The 19,556-nt window shown below is 35.4% G+C and overlaps 3 protein-coding genes across 5 annotated transcripts; all 3 read right to left on the reverse strand.

Moving 5' to 3' along the window:
- Nucleotides 1–2,521: 2,521 nt before the first annotated feature.
- Tsp97E (Tetraspanin 97E) lies at nucleotides 2,522–5,000 on the reverse strand. 2 transcript variants are annotated; one of them, XM_065364075.1, is made up of 7 exons: nucleotides 4,827–4,998; nucleotides 4,588–4,758; nucleotides 4,409–4,507; nucleotides 4,178–4,285; nucleotides 3,584–3,712; nucleotides 3,368–3,475; nucleotides 2,522–3,157 (listed from the first exon to the last, which is right to left on the reverse strand). In XM_065364075.1, the coding sequence occupies exons 1-6, from the start codon at nucleotides 4,884–4,886 to the stop codon at nucleotides 3,401–3,403; spliced, it is 642 nt and encodes a 213-aa protein (XP_065220147.1). In that variant the 5' UTR covers nucleotides 4,887–4,998; the 3' UTR covers nucleotides 2,522–3,157; nucleotides 3,368–3,400. The 2 variants fall into 2 exon arrangements, with proteins under 2 accessions (XP_065220147.1, XP_065220148.1); XM_065364076.1 differs by lacking the exon at nucleotides 2,522–3,157 and having other exon boundaries at nucleotides 3,365–3,475; nucleotides 4,827–5,000.
- A 672-nt stretch (nucleotides 5,001–5,672) lies between these two features.
- Nucleotides 5,673–7,860, reverse strand: LOC135845489 (pseudouridine-5'-phosphatase-like). 2 transcript variants are annotated; one of them, XM_065364072.1, is made up of 4 exons: nucleotides 7,723–7,860; nucleotides 6,518–6,744; nucleotides 6,198–6,430; nucleotides 5,673–6,109 (listed from the first exon to the last, which is right to left on the reverse strand). In XM_065364072.1, the coding sequence occupies exons 1-4, from the start codon at nucleotides 7,725–7,727 to the stop codon at nucleotides 5,921–5,923; spliced, it is 654 nt and encodes a 217-aa protein (XP_065220144.1). In that variant the 5' UTR covers nucleotides 7,728–7,860; the 3' UTR covers nucleotides 5,673–5,920. The 2 variants fall into 2 exon arrangements, with proteins under 2 accessions (XP_065220144.1, XP_065220143.1); XM_065364071.1 differs by lacking the exon at nucleotides 7,723–7,860 and adding an exon at nucleotides 6,807–7,705 and having other exon boundaries at nucleotides 6,518–6,736.
- LOC135845488 (uncharacterized) lies at nucleotides 7,798–19,465 on the reverse strand. Its single transcript, XM_065364070.1, has 2 exons — nucleotides 17,374–19,465; nucleotides 7,798–10,711 (listed from the first exon to the last, which is right to left on the reverse strand). The coding sequence occupies exons 1-2, from the start codon at nucleotides 17,386–17,388 to the stop codon at nucleotides 8,447–8,449; spliced, it is 2,280 nt and encodes a 759-aa protein (XP_065220142.1). The 5' UTR covers nucleotides 17,389–19,465; the 3' UTR covers nucleotides 7,798–8,446.
- Nucleotides 19,466–19,556: the final 91 nt, after the last annotated feature.

Genomic DNA, 19,556 nt, shown 5'->3' on the forward strand with positions numbered 1-19,556 from the left:
ACAACCGAATTTGCGAATTTGATGAAATATTTCTTCGCGGAATTACGCCAACAACTTATGTACGTTACGATTTCATGTTCAAGAAGTTTAAATGGACATTTAATTGCCTAAATTTAAAAAAAGATGCAATACAATGCAATGAAACTCGAATAGATCAGACGATCACGTTTTCAATTTTTCATGATTTTTTTTCACTGATAAGAAAGTGATAAGCCATCGATCGATTCGATTCGCCACGTGAGCTTGAGTATGGAAATACTAACTCAGTCTCGAAGGTCAAGTCGGACTTTTTTACTTTTTAGTTTTTTTTCTGGATCAAAAATAACAAAAGTCAAAAACCAGGATTTCCTTGGATTTTTCTTTTTCATGAGATTTTCAATTTTTATAAAATCTGAAGTCTGAACTGAAATTTAAGTGAAAAACAAACAAACCAACTTGACCAACCGTCAACCGTGTCGGACTTCGGTGGTCCTAAATTTGGATATTCGATATTGGGAATTTGTTCAAATAAATTTTAATTTGATACTTTCGACCATACCATTTATTTTTGGTCGAAGGCTTGATATAATCTCAAACTCAAGTCTCAAGTCTCAACTCTCAGTATCAATTGTCTCAAGTAAGTGAGTAGACTGTTGTAAGGCTGCATTTTCATATTTCAAAATAAAGAAAGTAAAAATTTTCAATTTCAATTCATTAGGTAAAATTGAACTTGGAAATCGTAATTGATAATATCTGAAAATTTATCAATCGAAATTTCTCCTAATGAAAAAAGGGCTCGATTTTACTGAAGTGAAAGTGAAAAGTGAAATGAATAGCAACCTACCCGCAGAAAACGCATTTTGGGTCTATGTTAAAGATTCCAAAATCCAAAACTACGTACTGCGGTTAACAGACTCTATTTTGTATTTAAAAATTCAAATCCGGATTAAAGAAGACTGTGTTAAACTTGAAAGCTATGCGCTAATTTTTTTTTCAAATCTTGAAATGAAAACTAATAATTTTTCAAATATTTTTAACGTTTTAACCAGCTTTCCTTCCACAAAAAATTTTTTAAAAAATTTCTATAATTAAGGTGGATCACAAAAAAAATAAAATGTTGAAGGATTTTGACCTAATATACAGTGGAAACCTGAGGACCTTCATTCTGAGTTGAAGTCATTCAACATTTTTTTTAGCTCCAGCGGTGCCTCTGGTAGGAGATATGGGTGTTCAGAGGGGAGGAATTTTCGAAAAAATGGCGGTGCTTTGCTCTAGCCCCGTTGGAAAAATGGTCCAGTCTAAAAAAAAATTGGGTTTGAGATTCTGCGTCGAGTTAGGCTATTGCCATCAAAATCCAAGACCACTTTTAGGGCTCTATACTGAGCGATTAAAAATTTGCAAATTGCAAATCACTTGTTTTTCAGTATACCTACATTCGTGTTTGAACATTTTTTCTTCTCAAATATTTCTCATTAAATAAGCGAAAACATGGAAAAAGCATCATTTCTGAAACTGGTAAAATATTTTAGTACGTAGTAGTAGTGATGCCAATTTCAAAAAAAAAAAAAAAAAAAACAAAAAAAACGAGAAAAATAGCCACAAAGAATTTGTCAATAATGATCAAAAAATTGACACCACTGCGTTCCAAAATATTTTCCAAGTTTCAGAAATTATATCTTTCTATGTTTTGGCTTTATTACTTACCTACATAATGCGAAATATTCGAGAATAAAAAATTTTCAAAACACGAATTTACAGAAAAATGAGCGATTTGAAAATTTTTAATCACTCAGTAAAACCCTAATAATGATATTGGACCATTTTCTAAAACACGTTGGTTAGAGGCTAGAGCGATAAACCCAGGATTTTTTCTGAATGACTTTCAATTCAAAATAAAGGTTTCCACTGAATTTGAGTTTTCTCCAACATTTTTTCTTTCGCGATCCTACATTATAACAAATAGGTAGAAAGCATCCAATAAAAGTAAATCAATACATAATATGAAAATTTTTGGACACCTTCATGAAAATCTATCGCATGTGGAAGTGTAACGAAAGGAAATAAAGTAAAATAGGACAGGTTGACAAGGCGCAGAGAGGCTGGATTAGAGTATTGGGGTTTGGACTGTCCAGTGTCGAGTACCCAATTGCGTCGCTTAAGCGAGGGTTTATGGCGTATTATGCCCGTGGGATTAACCCTAACTTGAAATTTCTACCTCTCTACTGTTCAACAGTTCCTTTATTATTTTCCTTTTCATTTCGTTTTTCTTCATATTCAGCTCAACGTACTGGGTCTTTTTCTTGAAGGAAAAAAAGGGTGGCGCTGTTTTTCGGTAGCAAAAAGGGTACTGAATGAAGTAGGTCTGACGTTATCTGAAGTGCTTTCGGGCATGACTGTTTTTCCATACAACAAAAGTAGCTACAAGCAATGTGAATATAACACAGTTAGATTTGATAAGGGCAATAATGGCATTCTTAACTTTTTTTTTTATTCATTATACTGCCTGAAAACGTATAGGTAGATAAAATAAAACCAAATAAAATAATGCTGACTTAATTTATTAATAATTGTACACATTTCCCTTAATCTATTAGCTTAAAAAAGATACTTCAACAACTTTCATACGAACATAAAAGAAATAATCCTGAATTCCTGAGATCAGGTAAGTACAGTATACGTTTTCATATGGTTATCATCCTTCAAGTACGGATAACATAATTAACATAGGACTCTGACTATTGAACATTTTATCGGATAATTATAGTTATAGGTAAGTAATTGGCAATGCGAGAAGACGAGTCAAGTACAAGAAATCACATAAATATTCTGTATTAGAGAAAAGGAAGAAAATAGGTAGTACGTACGTCTAAATAAGAATAGGTAGGTACAATGTAAATACCTAAGCTACATTAAGCGTTTAATTATTTTGCAGGGCAACCGTATAGTAAAAAAAAGGTATTGAGAAAAAATACAATTGAAATGTTTTTTAAAATGGTTTCGATACACGTAATTAAAAATACAACATTCGAATTGTTGCACTCTCAACTTATATTCTAATTTGTAATTAATCTTGAATGAATACTTCGGAGCTTTCTTACATGAATACACGATCATTAAAATTAATTTGCGACGTTTATATGTGATGCTGCCTCCGCAGCTGTGGATGTAGTTTTATTATCTGAAAAATAAAATTATTCTCCAATAACATTTACCTTCAATTTTTATGATAGGCAACTTATTGTACATATTGTCAAGTGAGTAATGAACACATTTCTTCTAAAAAAAAAAAAAAAAAAAAAAAAAAACGACCGACGATGATCACATTCACAAAACAGTGAATTTTTCGAATGCAATTTTTAGCTTGAGATTGATGTAAATTTACTCGTACCCGTTCACAATCCTGTATCCAATTCGATGGAACTTATAAAAAAGCACTCGGATGAGCTCGAGGGTCTTTTTGATTTCTGTATCTTTTAGCCAACCATACTCCAAAAATCTGCAAAATAGAAATCGTTAGTATATACCTCAAGTATGAATTCAACGTTTTGATAGACAAATTTAAATGTAGGATTCAAAAATAAAATCTCAACTTGAGATTATCTACCTCAGTGAAACTGAAAACAATTCCCCAAAATCCAGCCAGTTGAAAAACATTTCTCAAGTTATTTTGCAATTTATTTTCACACGTAGGACATTCGCAATTCATTGCAAATTTATCAGTGCAGCAAGGAATCTGAAAAGTAAGTAATTCATTATTCAATTTAGGAGTTCATTGATAAACACCTACAAAATAAATGTCCATAATATTGCTTATGAGTGTGCACGACATCTCAAGAAATAAATGAGGCCTAAAATCTAGTAACAATGCAACCCTTATTAAGTTTATGCGGGTAGATTTTTAAATCATTGTCTGTTTTTGAACGAGAAAAATAAAATTGAAAATTGTTAGAAAAAGTGAGAAATTGTTTTCCATATTTTTTCATAAATTTTGCAAAATGTCTGACAATTTTTGAATGAAGTTCTCTGTTTCATGGCTCGAAATCTCAATCTTTCATCAATCACAATTTTTAGTTTTCACAGTATAAGAATCAATAAGTGTTGCATAGTCACTGAGTGGAAGGCTCTTACTAATTCTAGTCTAGAATAGGCTGTAGGTACACATTTAACTTATAAGAATGAATCAACTGATATTATTTACATTGAGACACGACATATCAGTTAATGCTCGGATGGATACATCGTACGTGCAGCAATTGAAATCCTTTTGGAAACGAAGCTTCGAGTCATAATCTGTATTACTCCAGCTCTGAAATGAAAAATCGGCTCATAAAATGATACGTAGTGAAGAAAACAAGCAACGTTAATAAAATAGCATACCCACAATATGCAGGCGCAGAACAAACATTATGCTTTGAAAAGGGTGACTCACCTGAGTAGCGATAGTTTTCTCTCGTTCAGTCGACATATTCATACACGTGTAAGAAACGATGACCTGAGTGACGAATAAAATGAACAATATGATCATATACTACATACATAAAATTAAGGAAAACAACTCTTTGAAAAATGTCAACTTCCACGTAGGCATAATTTGTACGCAAAGGATACAAAAAACAGAATCACTTGATGATGTTTGACTGCTCCAACCAATCCGAGTCCTGCCAGAACGATTAAAAATGTGCCACATATTTCGATACTCGTTACTACTGGAATATTATCCGTATAAGGAGACTCCAATTTACCGGACCAGCTTACATATATCAATAAAGCTCCAACCAACTGGACAATAAGTAAAATTAAATGAAATAAAAATTGGCATAATATTTTGGAAAAAAATTACCACTTACCATGTACAAAATATTTAACGAAATTAAAGAATTTTTCAAACAATTAAAACCGCCACACATTTTTATAAATATTGATACGTTTTGTTACCTAAAAAAAAAATAATATTCATCAACACGATGAGTCTAACGTAAGGGTATCAAAACACCAAAATGAGGAAGTAGGTTATAAACCGTGTAGGCGAATATTGATTTTTTTGCCAAGCAGTGTTGCATAGTTGAGAGATACGCGATGAGAGTTTAGGAAGTGCGCAAATTCGAATTATTTTTATTTTAATTTGCAAAACTCGAGTTCAGCAACATAAGTTATATCTGATTGGTGTCCAATTTATCGGTATATTACCCGTGTGGGAAGCGTTTTTAAAATTAATTGCTCACGTGGGATGCTAAGCTGACATCTGTTGGAATATAGTCTTTATAGGTACCTAGACCTTTAAAGTACATAATTATCTGGTACTGTAGGGATGAGTATTCTATTTTTACGTTTCGAATGTACATATTTATTTATTTTTGGAATTCATTGAGGAGGCAAATCAAGAATTGTAATTTTAAAAAATGTATTAGATTTAAATATCAGTCAGCTTTCCATTGAAATGGGCAAATTATTTTCTTTAAAATAAATTTTTCTATTTTTTCAGTCAACAATTACAAAAAAATGAATAAATGAAAAATACCAACGCAAGATTACAGTGAATTGTTTTGTGTTACTTATTGTAGGTACATTCATGTCCTCAAAAAAAAAAAAAAAAAAAAACTTCTTGATTCAATTTTTCAAAACGTAAGGCCAATCTATAAAACGTTGGGCCGTGGGGAGGGGAGGGGAGGGAGGAAATGAAACAATTTCCACAATTTTCAGTTAATCAACAATTTATTAAACACTGAACGCATGTTAACCTCGTCTAAGAAAACAAATCACCAGACTGGGCCATTAATAAAAGAATACAATGCACAAAGAAAAAGTTGTCCCAAAAATCTGCTAATAAAAATTCTGTACAGTCTTACATTAGAAGTAAAAAAACATTTACGGATGCAAATATAACTTCATTAGGTTAAAATCGAATACTTGATTGAAAATATATGTTTATGAATCAGGCAATTTATCCTTTGAGTTCTGGATAAGGAGGGAGACCAAACCATTCCGGACGGAAATCTTCCAAGGATTTGAGAACCAGAGTCGCTTCTTGTTTCAGGTGATCGGAGATGTATTCGTCTGGCACCATCACGACTTGCATTCCGGCTCTAACTGCAGCAATGACACCGCCTGGAGCATCTTCAAAAACCAAACACTGTAATAAAAGAAAAAAATATTCAATAATATTTTTCAGAATCTTCAAAACGAATCAGTTCTTACATGCCTAAGTTGATGTTTCTTACTTTGCTTGGATGAGGCTGATCTTTAAATCGTTCTGCACAGACTAGAAACACATCAGGAGCTGGTTTACCATGTTTAACATCAGGATCTGAACTGGCGGCGGTTACATGATCAACTAATGAAAATAATTTTTCATTTTTTTGTATTTTTAAAAGATACATTTGATAACTAGCGCCGGTAGCAACGGCAAATGTAATATTATTTTCGTTTAAATGCCGCATTAATTTTTCAGCTCCTGAAACATTAAAATTATTGTTGAATTATTTCTTTCTCTTTTCAGCAGGACAGGTCTAATCATCAATGTCTGAGAAAAAATAATCACCTGGCATCAAGTCAACGTTACTCACAACCTCCAACAGCATTTTTTTCACCTGATCTACATATTCTTGAACAGTCACAGGTAAATCTAATTCTTCGATAATTATCTCGGCTGAACGAAACTCCGTCGTCCCGAGTAATTTTTCTTTAATCGCGTGAGTAAATTCTTTACCATATTTCGCACATACTTGAAAGTCTAATTTAAAATATATACTTTCGGTATCTGTAAAACTACAAATGATCAATTCAAACGTACTCGCAACCCTCGAAAGAATAAAATAATAATAACTCACCCAAAAGTAAACCATCTAAATCAAAAATCACATGAGTAACTGGCTTAAAGTTATCCATAATTATTACAAATCGAAAAAGTTTAGTTGAAAAGAGAAAAATTGTGTTGTTGGAACTAGGTACGTGTCGGGACTGACAATTGTACATACAATCTTATTTGTTTTCAACAATAGACAACGCTATCGGATTTTTAATTAATGAATGAAAGAAATTTCAAGTTCATCGATACAGATTAGGAGCTTGTTGAATGTGTTTGTATGATCGCTTAGTCGTTAAATATGTACTTGTTTGGGCATCAGTACAAGTGCAAAAGTACACGTTTCGAGTGTTGGATAGGTATTAGGAAATTGATGAATATTTTTAGACTAGGGAGAGGAGCGAGTGTTGTAGGTATAAAAGGATTCACATATTGGATTATTGGGATGGGTATTTAGGATAAAAGGAAACCTACCTATCAACATAAAATTAAGCTCTATTGAAAATAATGATAATATGATTCGAATTAACAAGCAAGAAACCAAAAGAGAGAGGAGATTTACACATTATTTACAAAATAGGCAGAGCCTATCAAAACGACAATCATGTTTTGGACTTGTCCTAATTATATAATTCGAATTGTAATTAGCTAAGAATTACGTACATTTCAACCTCAAGGGAGAAAATAGATGGTACTGTCTTAATAGATCTACTCCGAGATCATCTTATTTTATTAATTAGGTCCTATTAAGTCTTTAACTAGACTATCTAATTGAATCTAACCACTAAACCATTACCTTGGATATTTCGTACTCAGATTTTAACGGAGCCATTTACCTTGGCTATCTCTAAACCTAACTATGAAATAAGACCTATATTCTGACCGGAACTGGCATGGGATCAAGTCCCAGCCATGCCAGTGTACTCGAAAATATGACTTACTCCATTAGATCCAATACTCGAATCGATCAGAAAAACATGTTCCTTTGAGCAAATTAACTTTCACGACACGAAATATTAGATCATTGAAAAATAGTTTAATTAATCATTCGAATTAGAAACATTTTACATTACAAATTGAATAATAAAAGATAAAAAAAAAAACGGTCGAACATATATCACACGTTCTTACTATTACATCGAATAAAAACATACTGTCGCTAGGTAGGTAAGTACCTAGCGTCATAAACTTTTCCATTTCCCACTCTAGATTTATTCTCTGACGTAAGCTCTTCGAATTCATGTAATAAGTACAGTCTATCCCATGATAGCAAGGGGTACTTATACTACATAAACTCTCCCCCCGACAAGGAAGAAATCGCCGAGTAGGAAAAGGAAACGCTAGACTACACAAGTAAGAAACAGAAATACAATAATTTTTCTACTGATATGATAAATCGAATGACAAATGAAAAATCTAATAAACTATTTTACAAAACCTCCATAAGGAAAAATTATTCAATGATCAGATTTTTAAACAAAAACAAAACAAAACAAATCGAACTAAACACCAATAACAATAATTCGAATAAAAAAGAAAAAATAAAAATAACATATTTACAGAGTCATATCCGGGTAGATTTAGTCGCAATCGATAAACAGTACACAAAATTCACAACGAGGAACACGTACAAAATACACGAGAAGAAGAAACACAAAAATCGAATTAAAAGTCGACATAATCTTCGTCATAACGGCAACCTTTGATCTTCTCGATGCAATAATTCTGAACAGGTTCGAATTCAGCCCTGATGTCATCAGGAGTCGCTTCCCGTAACGTTCGCATTAATCCCCTAATTCGAATCTCTGGGACCTTTTCTTTACAACGAATTGATCGCAACCTTCGATTCTCCTCAGGACCCATGATCGACATATCCAATTTATCTGGGTCAAATCGATTAATGTGCGGAATCAATTGTCTTCCGAGAATTATCGTTCCTAACTTTGGATCACGTCCTCTGGATACAGGGAAATCGGCGACATAACAATTGAACAAATGTTCTTCTTCGACATGCCATCTGATATTAGGGGTTAATCGAATCGGAACGGTAGTACGTTTGTGAGAAAGCACTCGAACAAAATCTTTCCACGGTACGTATGTGGCGCGTGGATGTTGTAACTCGGTGAATTGAAAATCGACAAAAGGTGTTAAATTGTCGACGGCGTCTTGGCTAATTAACGAAACTGGCAACGTCGCATCAAATTTTATTTCCAATTCCTGGCCACGTACATTACCGAGTATGGTGAGAAGATGATTCACCTCCAGGTTCCTGTCTTCGTAGCTCCATCTCGGGAAATCGACGTACTCGTGAGGAAAAATTTCTTCAGAAACCGTTTTCCGCACAAAGTTCAAGTGGTTTCTCCAGCATAAAGCTTCAACTCGGGTACGAGGCCACTCAAACGTCTGTCTACGCACATAACGTGGGAAAATCGGTACCACAATATGGTAATTAACGGTGGTTCCTCTATTGAGGCCATTCCAGAGACGTAAGTAGAGTGAAGAAAAATCTGGACCGTTCCATTCGAATGCCATAAGTATATAATTTCTCGGATAAAAAGGCGGAACGTATGTCTTGAATCTCTGCTCTGGGATTTTGTTCGAATCGATAAGATCACGAGCGAAGTATTGTTTGCCATCGATTTCGGCGTAATTGAACCGTGGAAACGTTACTCGAAGATAAGCACGATCGTTGGTAGGGATGACTGGAACTGCTGCAGAAATCACCGCTGGAACATTCGAATTACTAGGTCTATCAGTGACTGCATTTTCAACATCATTCGAATCGACAGGCTTCTTGTTATCAGATGAATTCTCGGATTTATTGTTGCATTTTTCATTCTCAGCATCTGAAGTCGGCGGTCGAACGAAGATGTGATCACTTGAGGATGCAATTACTGGAGGTACCAAATATGAATTTGAAGGTGCGCTATCCGAATTTGCCTTCAATTGGGCCAACATGCTTTCAAGAGTGAAAGGTAGCGGTTCGTCGGGCGTGACTAATCGATGAGATGGTAGTTCACCTTCAGCAAAGTGAAATGTTACTGATTTCGGTGGCTTAGGCAACACTTCGGGCTCATGACGTTTGGCTTCTGGCAAACTTTCATCTGGGCTTTTCAGCTCAGATTTCTTCGTATCACATCGAGTAAGGCTGACGAATAATTCTCGTTTCGTTGAATTGATCATTCGAACATCGTCTTCGGAAAGAGTAACGTTGAGATCGTGGAATGTTTTATTTAGTTTCTCGGAGTTTGATTCGAACACATCGTCATCGTCACCATCAGTCGTATCAAAGACATTATCGGAGTTCTCTTCGGCAGACTGAGCAATTGCGACGTTATCGTTTGCTGGAATTCGAATAGGAGCGATGACTTCTTCAGCATTTTCAACATGAACGGCGGGAATTACGTACGGTGGCAGATTCAAATCGTCGACAGAGAAGGCTCTTCGTATATTTATCGAAAGATTCGGACGAGCGAGAGGAGGCGGAGGTACCCAAAGCGAGGTGATTGAGTCAACTAAGAACGATCGTAAATTAATGATCTCAACCGCAACGGAAGACACCTGTTCAGATAGCCTCGGAGCCGGATCGGATATGACGCAGCGCTTGAAACCTTTTATCAGATCAGCAGCCAAGATGGTTAAGAGATACTCTCTGATATACAGCTCGATTCGTTGAAATTCGCTCTCTCTGTAGTACTCTGCCAGTTCAGGATGAAGATTGAGACGATCGAAATAGCGGCGGATGGTTGTTTTAATCGGACAGGTGACCTCTTGGAAAACAATCAATAATGTCCGCTGCTGTTTTCCACGTACGTACATTACTCGTAGATCAAGGTCATCTGCTGTGCAAGTATGAGCAGCGATGTTCTGCATTTGTTGATTCTTTAGAGGATGTACGTGTCCCTCGAGACAACTCGCGTACATGTTATTCTGTGAACAAATTAAAATACCATTTTTCATAGATTAGAATAATTCTATGAGACTTTTTTATTCGAATACAAACTATTTTATAATGCTAAAATATAAATAAAAAAGAGAGAGGGAGAAAAGAAGGCTAAGACAAGACGAGACTTAAGACACTACTCTATAGGAGGCGTTTCTGGATCATCAGTTGCCTTGTCGTATTTTTTCAGATGTCTAATGTTCTCACGAATGATGTAGCCGGGTCTATTTTCGTCTTCCAACTCGTAAACGTTGATCCAAGGTTTACTGACTATTTTATAAGGACCTTTCCACTGATGAGACAGTTTAGCGGCGACACCTTTTTCTTTCGAAGATTGGACTCGGTTTTTTACGAAGACACGATCCCCTTCTTTTAATCGAACTGGAGGATGAACTTTGCTAAAATATTCTCTTCTTTTCTCGATTTCTTTACGTTGATTATCGAATATCTTCTGATGGAGATTTTCAGGTAATTTCCGTTTCTTTACAATTTCAACGAGTGGATCAGGAACGAGTCTACCTTTAACTGCTTCATAGGGAATACATCCAGTCACAGCACTCTCAGTGTAATTGAGTTTTCGCTCAATATCAGGAATAATACGACACCATGCTTTTTGCTTATCACTGAGGTATTTTCGAATACTTGAACCTAATGTGCTCATTATGCGTTCGGCAGGATTCGAATTTGGCGTATAACGCGATGTATAACGTATTTGAACATTCTTTTTGAGCCAATATTTTCTCCATAGTTTTGAAGAAAATTGCGGTCCATTATCGCTTAAAATGATCTTTGGGCAACCAAATTCAGCCATCCATTTTTCCATTCGATCAATGATATTCGTAGAGGTCACGACTTTCATTGGGTAAAGTCTAACGTATTTGGTGAAATGATCCTCTATTACGAATACATGGTCAACACCAGCTGTACTCGATGGAATCGGGCCAAAATTATCCAGACAAAGAATGTGATTAAAATTGTCAGATGTTATCGATTGAATTGGACCATACATTCTTGACGTAGTTCGCATTGATACCTGGCAAGATATACAACCATTAACGTATTGTTGCACTTGAGATGTCAGTCCAGGCCAGTCAAAATGCCTTCGAATGATTCGAATTAATTTTGTAATTCCAACGTGCCCATAGTCATAATGATAATGGTTAATGATATCAAGTTGGAGATTACTTGGAATAAAAATTCTCCATTCTTGGTCATTTTGATTTTGGAAAACAATCAATTTTAAATCATCATCAATTCGAACTCGTTCTGGTGCTTTTGCGATCCAATTTTGAACTGCTGTATCATTATTTTGAATCGAACGAAGTCTTCGAAATTCAGTATACAAACACTTCGGTGTTACATAATCGAATAGAAATATGGTGAAATTCTTATCGTTTTCAGTGATGTTAAATGAATAGCGAGACAAAAAATCTGCGATCGAATTATCAGCTCCAGCAATATGACGAATATTGATACGAAAATTATCCAGATAAAGTAACCACTTTATAATTCTATTCGGAAGTAATTGATTTTTCTTTAAATAGGTGACTGCTATGTTGTCAGTATACAAGTTCACCTCATTTCCAGCGAGCAAATAATAATTTTTAGCCAATAGATGTACAACGGCTAATAATTCTAGCTCCATCACAGAGTAGGATTTTTCGTATCCTTTTAAGACTCTGGAAGTAAAAGCTATCGGCATCATAAGCTCTTTCCCATTCTTTCTATTCGGTTGCATAACAACACCTCCAATTGCCTTCGTAGACGCATCAGTATACACATAGAAGGGCTTGGAAAAGTCAGGGTAAGTGAGAAGGGTTTCATTGGCTAATTCTTGTTTCAATAAATTGAAACATTGGATGTTCTCTTCAGTCCAAATGAAAACACCTTTTTTAGCAATCATCGCATATAAAGGCTCACACAGCAGGCTGATTCTTGGCATATATTCTCGGTAGTACTGAAACATACCGAGAAACTGCTGGAGGCACTTTACGTCTTTGGGAAGCTCAAAGTTCAATATCGGTTCTATCTTTTCTGGATCTACCTGTACGCCTTCGTCAGAAAAGATCATTCCCAAATATTTTATTTTTCTTCGACACCACTGTGTCTTACGGAGATTTAAAGTCATTCCTGCAGCTTTGACTTTTTCGAGAAAGATTCGAATATGCTCAAGATGCTCCTCTATTGTCTTCGAATAGATAATTACATCGTCTACGTAAACTCCTGTGAAATCTTCACATCCGCGGAGTACCAATCTCAGAGCGTAGACAAATGCTGCAAGGGAATCCTCCGTACCAAAACCAACTACTGTCATGACTAATGGAATGCCATCGACAGTAAATGATAAAACGCATTGTTGGTCATCGACTACTTTGATTTGCATAAAACCATTGTTGAAATCGAATATCGTAAAGTAGTTTGCGTCTTTGAACTTCATACGCATATGGTTTATGTTCGGAGGTTCTGTAGAATGACGATAGATAAATTCATTCAATGGACGACCATCAAGACAGATTCGAACTTTACCACCTCCTTTGTCAACGTATACTAATCCTAATTTATAAGGAGACTGTCTTTCAACTACCTTTCCCTCTTCTTTCCACTTTTGGATGATTTCGTGGACTCCATCTTCATATCGATGTGGAATAGGCCTGGTTTTACACCAAACTTTATGAGGAGGGGGAAGTTTATTTCCCACAAAGGCAAACCTATGCTCGTAACAATTACATAGACCTATCCTGTTTTCAAATGGCTCATAATTGTTATATAGGTGTTTACGCAACGTACCTTTGTGTTTTTGAGATAATTCGGTGCCTTCGACAGCTTCTTCGATTTTGTAACGAAGCTCAGTTTCGATGACATACTCAGGATTCTCGCTAATCGAAAATATTTCTTCTGGTTTGATGAAGTTGATGAAATGAACCTCTTTTAACGGCTGTTGTTTAGGATCAGGTTTTAATTCGAAATTGACTGGAACTTTTTCAGCTTCTTGATACGGAATCGTGAACGTTCGATTTTTACCGGAAGTATTGGCAGGATCTGTTAATTCGATATAATTTTTCGCCGTAAAGATGACCATTTCGAATGCTCGCATTAGGTTGCGACCGATGATAAGCTGAGCGTTGAGGTCTTTAACAATGAATACTTGAATGTTATAGACGCTCTTATTTGGCTTTTGAGTAGGAAAGCTGATTGATAAATATGCCATTTTATTTATCTTAGGATGTGATTTTGTAGCAGCCAATGTAAACTTCTGGCCCATCCCTTCAGCTCTCACTTCGCTCTTCTTGTATTCTGGATATTCTGCTAATATACGCTCGTAAGCGTTTTCGTTCATTAGAACGTGCGAACACCCGTTATCAATCAGAGCATCGATCTCAATTTTGCCAAATTGAACTTTGATTTTAGGTGAAATGTCTTTATTCGAATACTCAATATCGACTGGTTGTAATACGTCGATGATGCTGTCATTCAAATTGAATACCACTGGAGCATCTGTACGTCCATAAAGATGATCGAGATTTTCATCTTTAGGTTGTGGCTTTGTAGATTCGAATATGTTGATATGGCAAAATTTCTTCATAAAGCTACACATTTCGTATTGTAGTTTATTTAATTCGAATATTTTCCAACCTGCCAAATCTGCTTTAGCGGTCTTCGGATTAACGCCACCTTGATATAATTCTCGTTTTATATCGTACAAGATATTTCCTTCAGCCACGTATTTAAACCATCGCTTTTCATTTGGAATTAGTTCGTTACGTTTTACAAATGGAGAAAACGCGTTCCAAAACAGGCATTTATCTTGCTTGCCTGCTGTAAAGTAAATCGTTTTATTTACTTCTTCGAGAGTTTCCCAATATTCTACTGTTGGAACAGCAAAGTTAGTCGGAGCGATCAAAGCGAGAACAATGTGCTTAAGTTGGTAATTATCACGTAATCGCATGATCAATTTTTCCAATTCCATTTGGAAAATCGAACTATCAAGCTTCTTGAATATTGATTCTTGCAATCCTAGATGGATAATTGCATGTTCGACGCCGGGCGGAATATCGAAGGTGTGTTCATCGAATAACTGATTGACTTTTTTAGCAGTTAAATTGTCACCAACTAATTTGTAATTTTCCAAATTACAAGCGGGTTTCTTATCATATTGACGCAAGAAACGGAACATGACGTTGCTACCGATGTAAAGTATTCCATCACAAAACAAATAAACTGGTTCTTTCTGTTTTGGAATTTCTGGAATAACTGGTGGTACAATCGGTGCATTTTTGGTATTTACAATGGAAGCATTCGGTAAAGTGAACTTTTTGGTCGGCTTGACTCGAGTGAAGGTACTACTGCGACCTTTGGTAGCACCTTTCAGTAGTTTAAATCATTTGGATCGAATTCACAATCGAAAGCTTCACCTTCAGGTTCTGGTTCATTTTCTTTCGGCTTCACGTAATCGGCTAATTGATGATTTTGATCGATGATGTAAATTTGAGCATTAGGTTCATTTTCTACTTCCTTTATGCTCTCAATTTTCTTCAATTGGTATTTGCCATCTTTTGAACTGACGTATTTGAGCAGCTGACCCTTTTTAAACTTTTCAAAAGGATTCGGCTTATTCGAAAATGGCTTTGGTGGCTCTTTATTCGAACTGGAACCACTGGAACTTTTACTGGAACTTGAACCATCTTTATTCGAATATGATTTCTTCTCTTTGTCAAGCATAGGTTTCGTGACTTGATGATAATACGAAGATGCGTCAATATTCTTTTCTTTAGAAGTACCGGAGAATTCAAGTTTCGTAATTTTTTCAATTAAATCTTCAATAGAGTCGGTTGGTGAACACTCTTTGAAAATTTCTCGATATTTCATTCCAATTTTATTGTCTTCCAATAAAACTTCAGATACGTATTTCGCTTCTACCGAGGAGTTCCAATGTAAACGACGTAACCAAAAAGTGGCATAATCGACAGCACTCTGTTGAGGTTTTTTGACACTCTCATTGAAACATTTTAATTCATTAGAATGCTCACGAACATTCGAATACATTTGAATCAATTTGATCGCATTCTCATGCCATGGAGTATCTACTTTCATTTGTTTCTTGAAATTCAATAAATCTGGAGAATCGAGAAAATGATCGAATCCAATATTGTATTCTTGGTTGGTTTTAACTAGTTGACGAATTTCGTTTTCGAATTCTACAATGAATTCTTCGACACAACGATGGTCTTTTCCAGCTGTCCAAGATTTCAAACGAGCATTTTGAAGAATTGTTTTGGTAGCTTTGTTGTGATTCGAATTATCGACGCTGGAAAATACAACTGGTGAAATTTTCAATAATGATCTAGTACCAGGAATACCGAAAGAAAGCTCTTCGCTATCAGCTGCTAAATTATAGTTGCGTTTCGGTATTATCAAACAAGTAGGTTGAGGAACGAAGTCTTGATTTCGACTTCCACCTCCACCACCACGTCCACCTTGTTGTTGAGGTTGTGGTACGTAGATAGAGAATTGTTTAGCAACTTCTTCGGCAAAAGTACTATTATTAACAGCCAATATATCACATAATTGTTTGGCAGAGACACCTCCGGTTCCAGTTGACGTTCCTGGAACTGGATCATTCTGGAGAGATTCTCGAGTATTCAATCTCTCGCGAAGAGACTTCTCAGTCGCTTGCAAATCAGCGTACTTAGCTCTCAACTCCTCGAGTTCAGCTTGCATGACTTCGTCGAATACTTCAGCAATTTCTTCAACAGGTATTTCTTCGCGAACTTCGTGATAATCACTGTCGTTAGAATCGTACGTCTTTTTTGTACGAGGTCGAAATGTTGGTTTTGTTTCTTTATAGAAACCAGGCGGATGTGAAATCGCACGTAAATGTGGGCCAACTGGAGAGAAAAGTTTAGCTCTTCTACGATGACGAGACTGACGCTTGCTCTTCTTTTCTTCAGTTGATAATAATTCAAATTTATTTGTAATCGAAGTCGGAGATGCAGAAGCAATCGATGATGATGATGAATTCGACAAACTGCGAGATTTTCTGGACTTTTTAGGTAATTCGAATTCGTCGTCGGAGAAATTGGATCGAGTTTCGTTAAACTGGTCTCGAATACCGCGAAGTTCTCGTTCAATTGAATCGTCTGCTTCGGTTATCGTTTGAACAGAATCGTCGCTTTCTTCGTTATTCGAAATTTCGAGGTTAATATCACTACTATTTATCGTAAAGTTGATGATAGCTGGATCGAATGATCGAATGTCTACAATCGAATCGTCGATATCAGCAACGTTGAATTCTTCTTCACTATTCACTGTATACAAATCGAATTAATGGAGATTCAAGCACACCAATGGCTTGTTCCGGTCAGAATATCCCTAACTAACTAAATCCCTAACTGAACCTAGTTCCCTAACTATTCGAATCCTTAGGTAATGGTTTTACATTCGAATTCTACTCTAACATTAACACAAACTAACCTAACAGCTCAAAAATACCTGACGTGCATGAAACAAATCTAAAAGGAAACAAATACTCACGTCAGGCGCCAGGTTATTCTCATAACCAATTTTGGCACGTAAAATACTTTTGAGCTTACACAAATATACACAAAAGAAAAATACAACACATATCTAGACAAAATTCCAAAATCTTTACCTCAATCGAAGTCATAGTAAATATCAATACGAAAACAAGCGATTCCAAAAGGTAAACAAAGACAACGTATACGGCTGGATCTGATGAGATACCGAAATCGAACAATAACACGAATAAATCGCACTTAACTCCACAAAATCCTTTACGTTAATCAATTACTCATTAATTACACGATCGCATCATTTATTCGAATTAAAAATCGCAAAAAACAAAGCATAAATAGATGAAAAATTACGCGACGCAAAATCAACTATGTTCATCGAATGAAAGTAGAAAGAATACTCAAAGAGCTTGTATCAAAACACTGCGATCGTTTGGAAATAGACAATAGAGATAAGCATTACAAAATGGCGACTCGACATCACAATAACAATACCTAGAAAAAAATATCCTACGATTCTTGGAATTTAGTCGACGCGAGTGTCGATTTTTCTACACGTAATTTTTTTATTTGATTTTCTGATGATTTTCTTATAAAAACACATACTAATACTAAGGCATATTTCAAACACTCGGGTATTCGAACATATGCGGGAGAGGGGAAAATAATTTAGCGGCCTTTATTACTCAAACCCTGCCTTGCCATAGCAATACAACGTACTTGAACGTAAATCTAGTTGTAACATGTTTTATTTCTAATGCTAAGCAATTCTGGTACTTTGTAGCAGCTGAAGAGTAATCGTTATCTCGTTCGTTTCTCGTTGGTACTCGTTGCATTCGATGGTCTGGTACTTTTCTGTTACAATTTTATCGCGTTAGAAGGCTAGTACAATTATGCACGAGTTAAAACATTCTCTCTCACACGCAAATACCCCTAGGAAGATAGGTACCTACCAATTCAGTACCTACCTATCCGAGACTGACCGAACTTTCCTATAGGCGAGAGAATGGCACATTGCGATAACGAGATAAAACTAATCTAGGCCTATTTGTTATTCGAATCCTATTTTCATGTTAAAATTTGAACCACATGTTCAAATGGAATTTTGACACGAGAAGATCGAAAATTAATAATTTTAATTAGGTAATTAAACCTACTTACACACACTAAGCCCTAGCCCCACGTTGGGCGCCATTTTAATTTTATGTTGGATAGGTATTAGGAAATTGATGAATATTTTTAGACTAGGGAGAGGAGCGAGTGTTGTAGGTATAAAAGGATTCACATATTGGATTATTGGGATGGGTATTTAGGATAAAAGGAAACCTACCTATCAACATAAAATTAAGCTCTATTGAAAATAATGATAATATGATTCGAATTAACAAGCAAGAAACCAAAAGAGAGAGGAGATTTACACATTATTTACAAAATAGGCAGAGCCTATCAAAACGACAATCATGTTTTGGACTTGTCCTAATTATATAATTCGAATTGTAATTAGCTAAGAATTACGTACATTTCAACCTCAAGGGAGAAAATAGATGGTACTGTCTTAATAGATCTACTCCGAGATCATCTTATTTTATTAATTAGGTCCTATTAAGTCTTTAACTAGACTATCTAATTGAATCTAACCACTAAACCATTACCTTGGATATTTCGTACTCAGATTTTAACGGAGCCATTTACCTTGGCTATCTCTAAACCTAACTATGAAATAAGACCTATATTCTGACCGGAACTGGCATGGGATCAAGTCCCAGCCATGCCAGTGTACTCGAAAATATGACTTACTCCATTAGATCCAATACTCGAATCGATCAGAAAAACATGTTCCTTTGAGCAAATTAACTTTCACGACACGAAATATTAGATCATTGAAAAATAGTTTAATTAATCATTCGAATTAGAAACATTTTACATTACAAATTGAATAATAAAAGATAAAAAAAAAAACGGTCGAACATATATCACACGTTCTTACTATTACATCGAATAAAAACATACTGTCGCTAGGTAGGTAAGTACCTAGCGTCATAAACTTTTCCATTTCCCACTCTAGATTTATTCTCTGACGTAAGCTCTTCGAATTCATGTAATAAGTACAGTCTATCCCATGATAGCAAGGGGTACTTATACTACACGAGCATGTGACCACGATAAACAGGTAGGTACAACAAGTATTGTGTGATATGAGAAACGCCACATGATTCTCGTCAAATTAAATTAAAATCGTTTTTATTTTTTAATTCTCAACTTTTCATTAAAAAAAAAAAAAAAAAAGTCAAGTAGTTCGGAG

This window comes from Planococcus citri, chromosome 4 (assembly GCF_950023065.1).
Source record: "Planococcus citri chromosome 4, ihPlaCitr1.1, whole genome shotgun sequence".
Lineage (NCBI taxonomy): Eukaryota > Metazoa > Arthropoda > Insecta > Hemiptera > Pseudococcidae > Planococcus > Planococcus citri.

Coding starts and splice junctions, on each gene's coding strand:
- Tsp97E (XM_065364075.1), bottom strand. CDS start 4,886: ATGTGTGGCGGTTTTAATTGTTTGAAAAATTCTTTAATTTCGTTAAAT. Junction 4,286..4,408: donor AGAAAACTATCGCTACTCAG/GTGAGTCACCCT, acceptor TTTTCATTTCAG/AGCTGGAGTAATACAGATTA. Junction 3,713..4,177: donor CTGATATGTCGTGTCTCAAT/GTAAATAATATC, acceptor CTTACTTTTCAG/ATTCCTTGCTGCACTGATAA.
- LOC135845489 (XM_065364071.1), bottom strand. CDS start 6,951: ATGTACAATTGTCAGTCCCGACACGTACCTAGTTCCAACAACACAATT. Junction 6,737..6,806: donor TTTAGATGGTTTACTTTTGG/GTGAGTTATTAT, acceptor GTAGTTTTACAG/ATACCGAAAGTATATATTTT. Junction 6,431..6,517: donor TAACGTTGACTTGATGCCAG/GTGATTATTTTT, acceptor TTAATGTTTCAG/GAGCTGAAAAATTAATGCGG.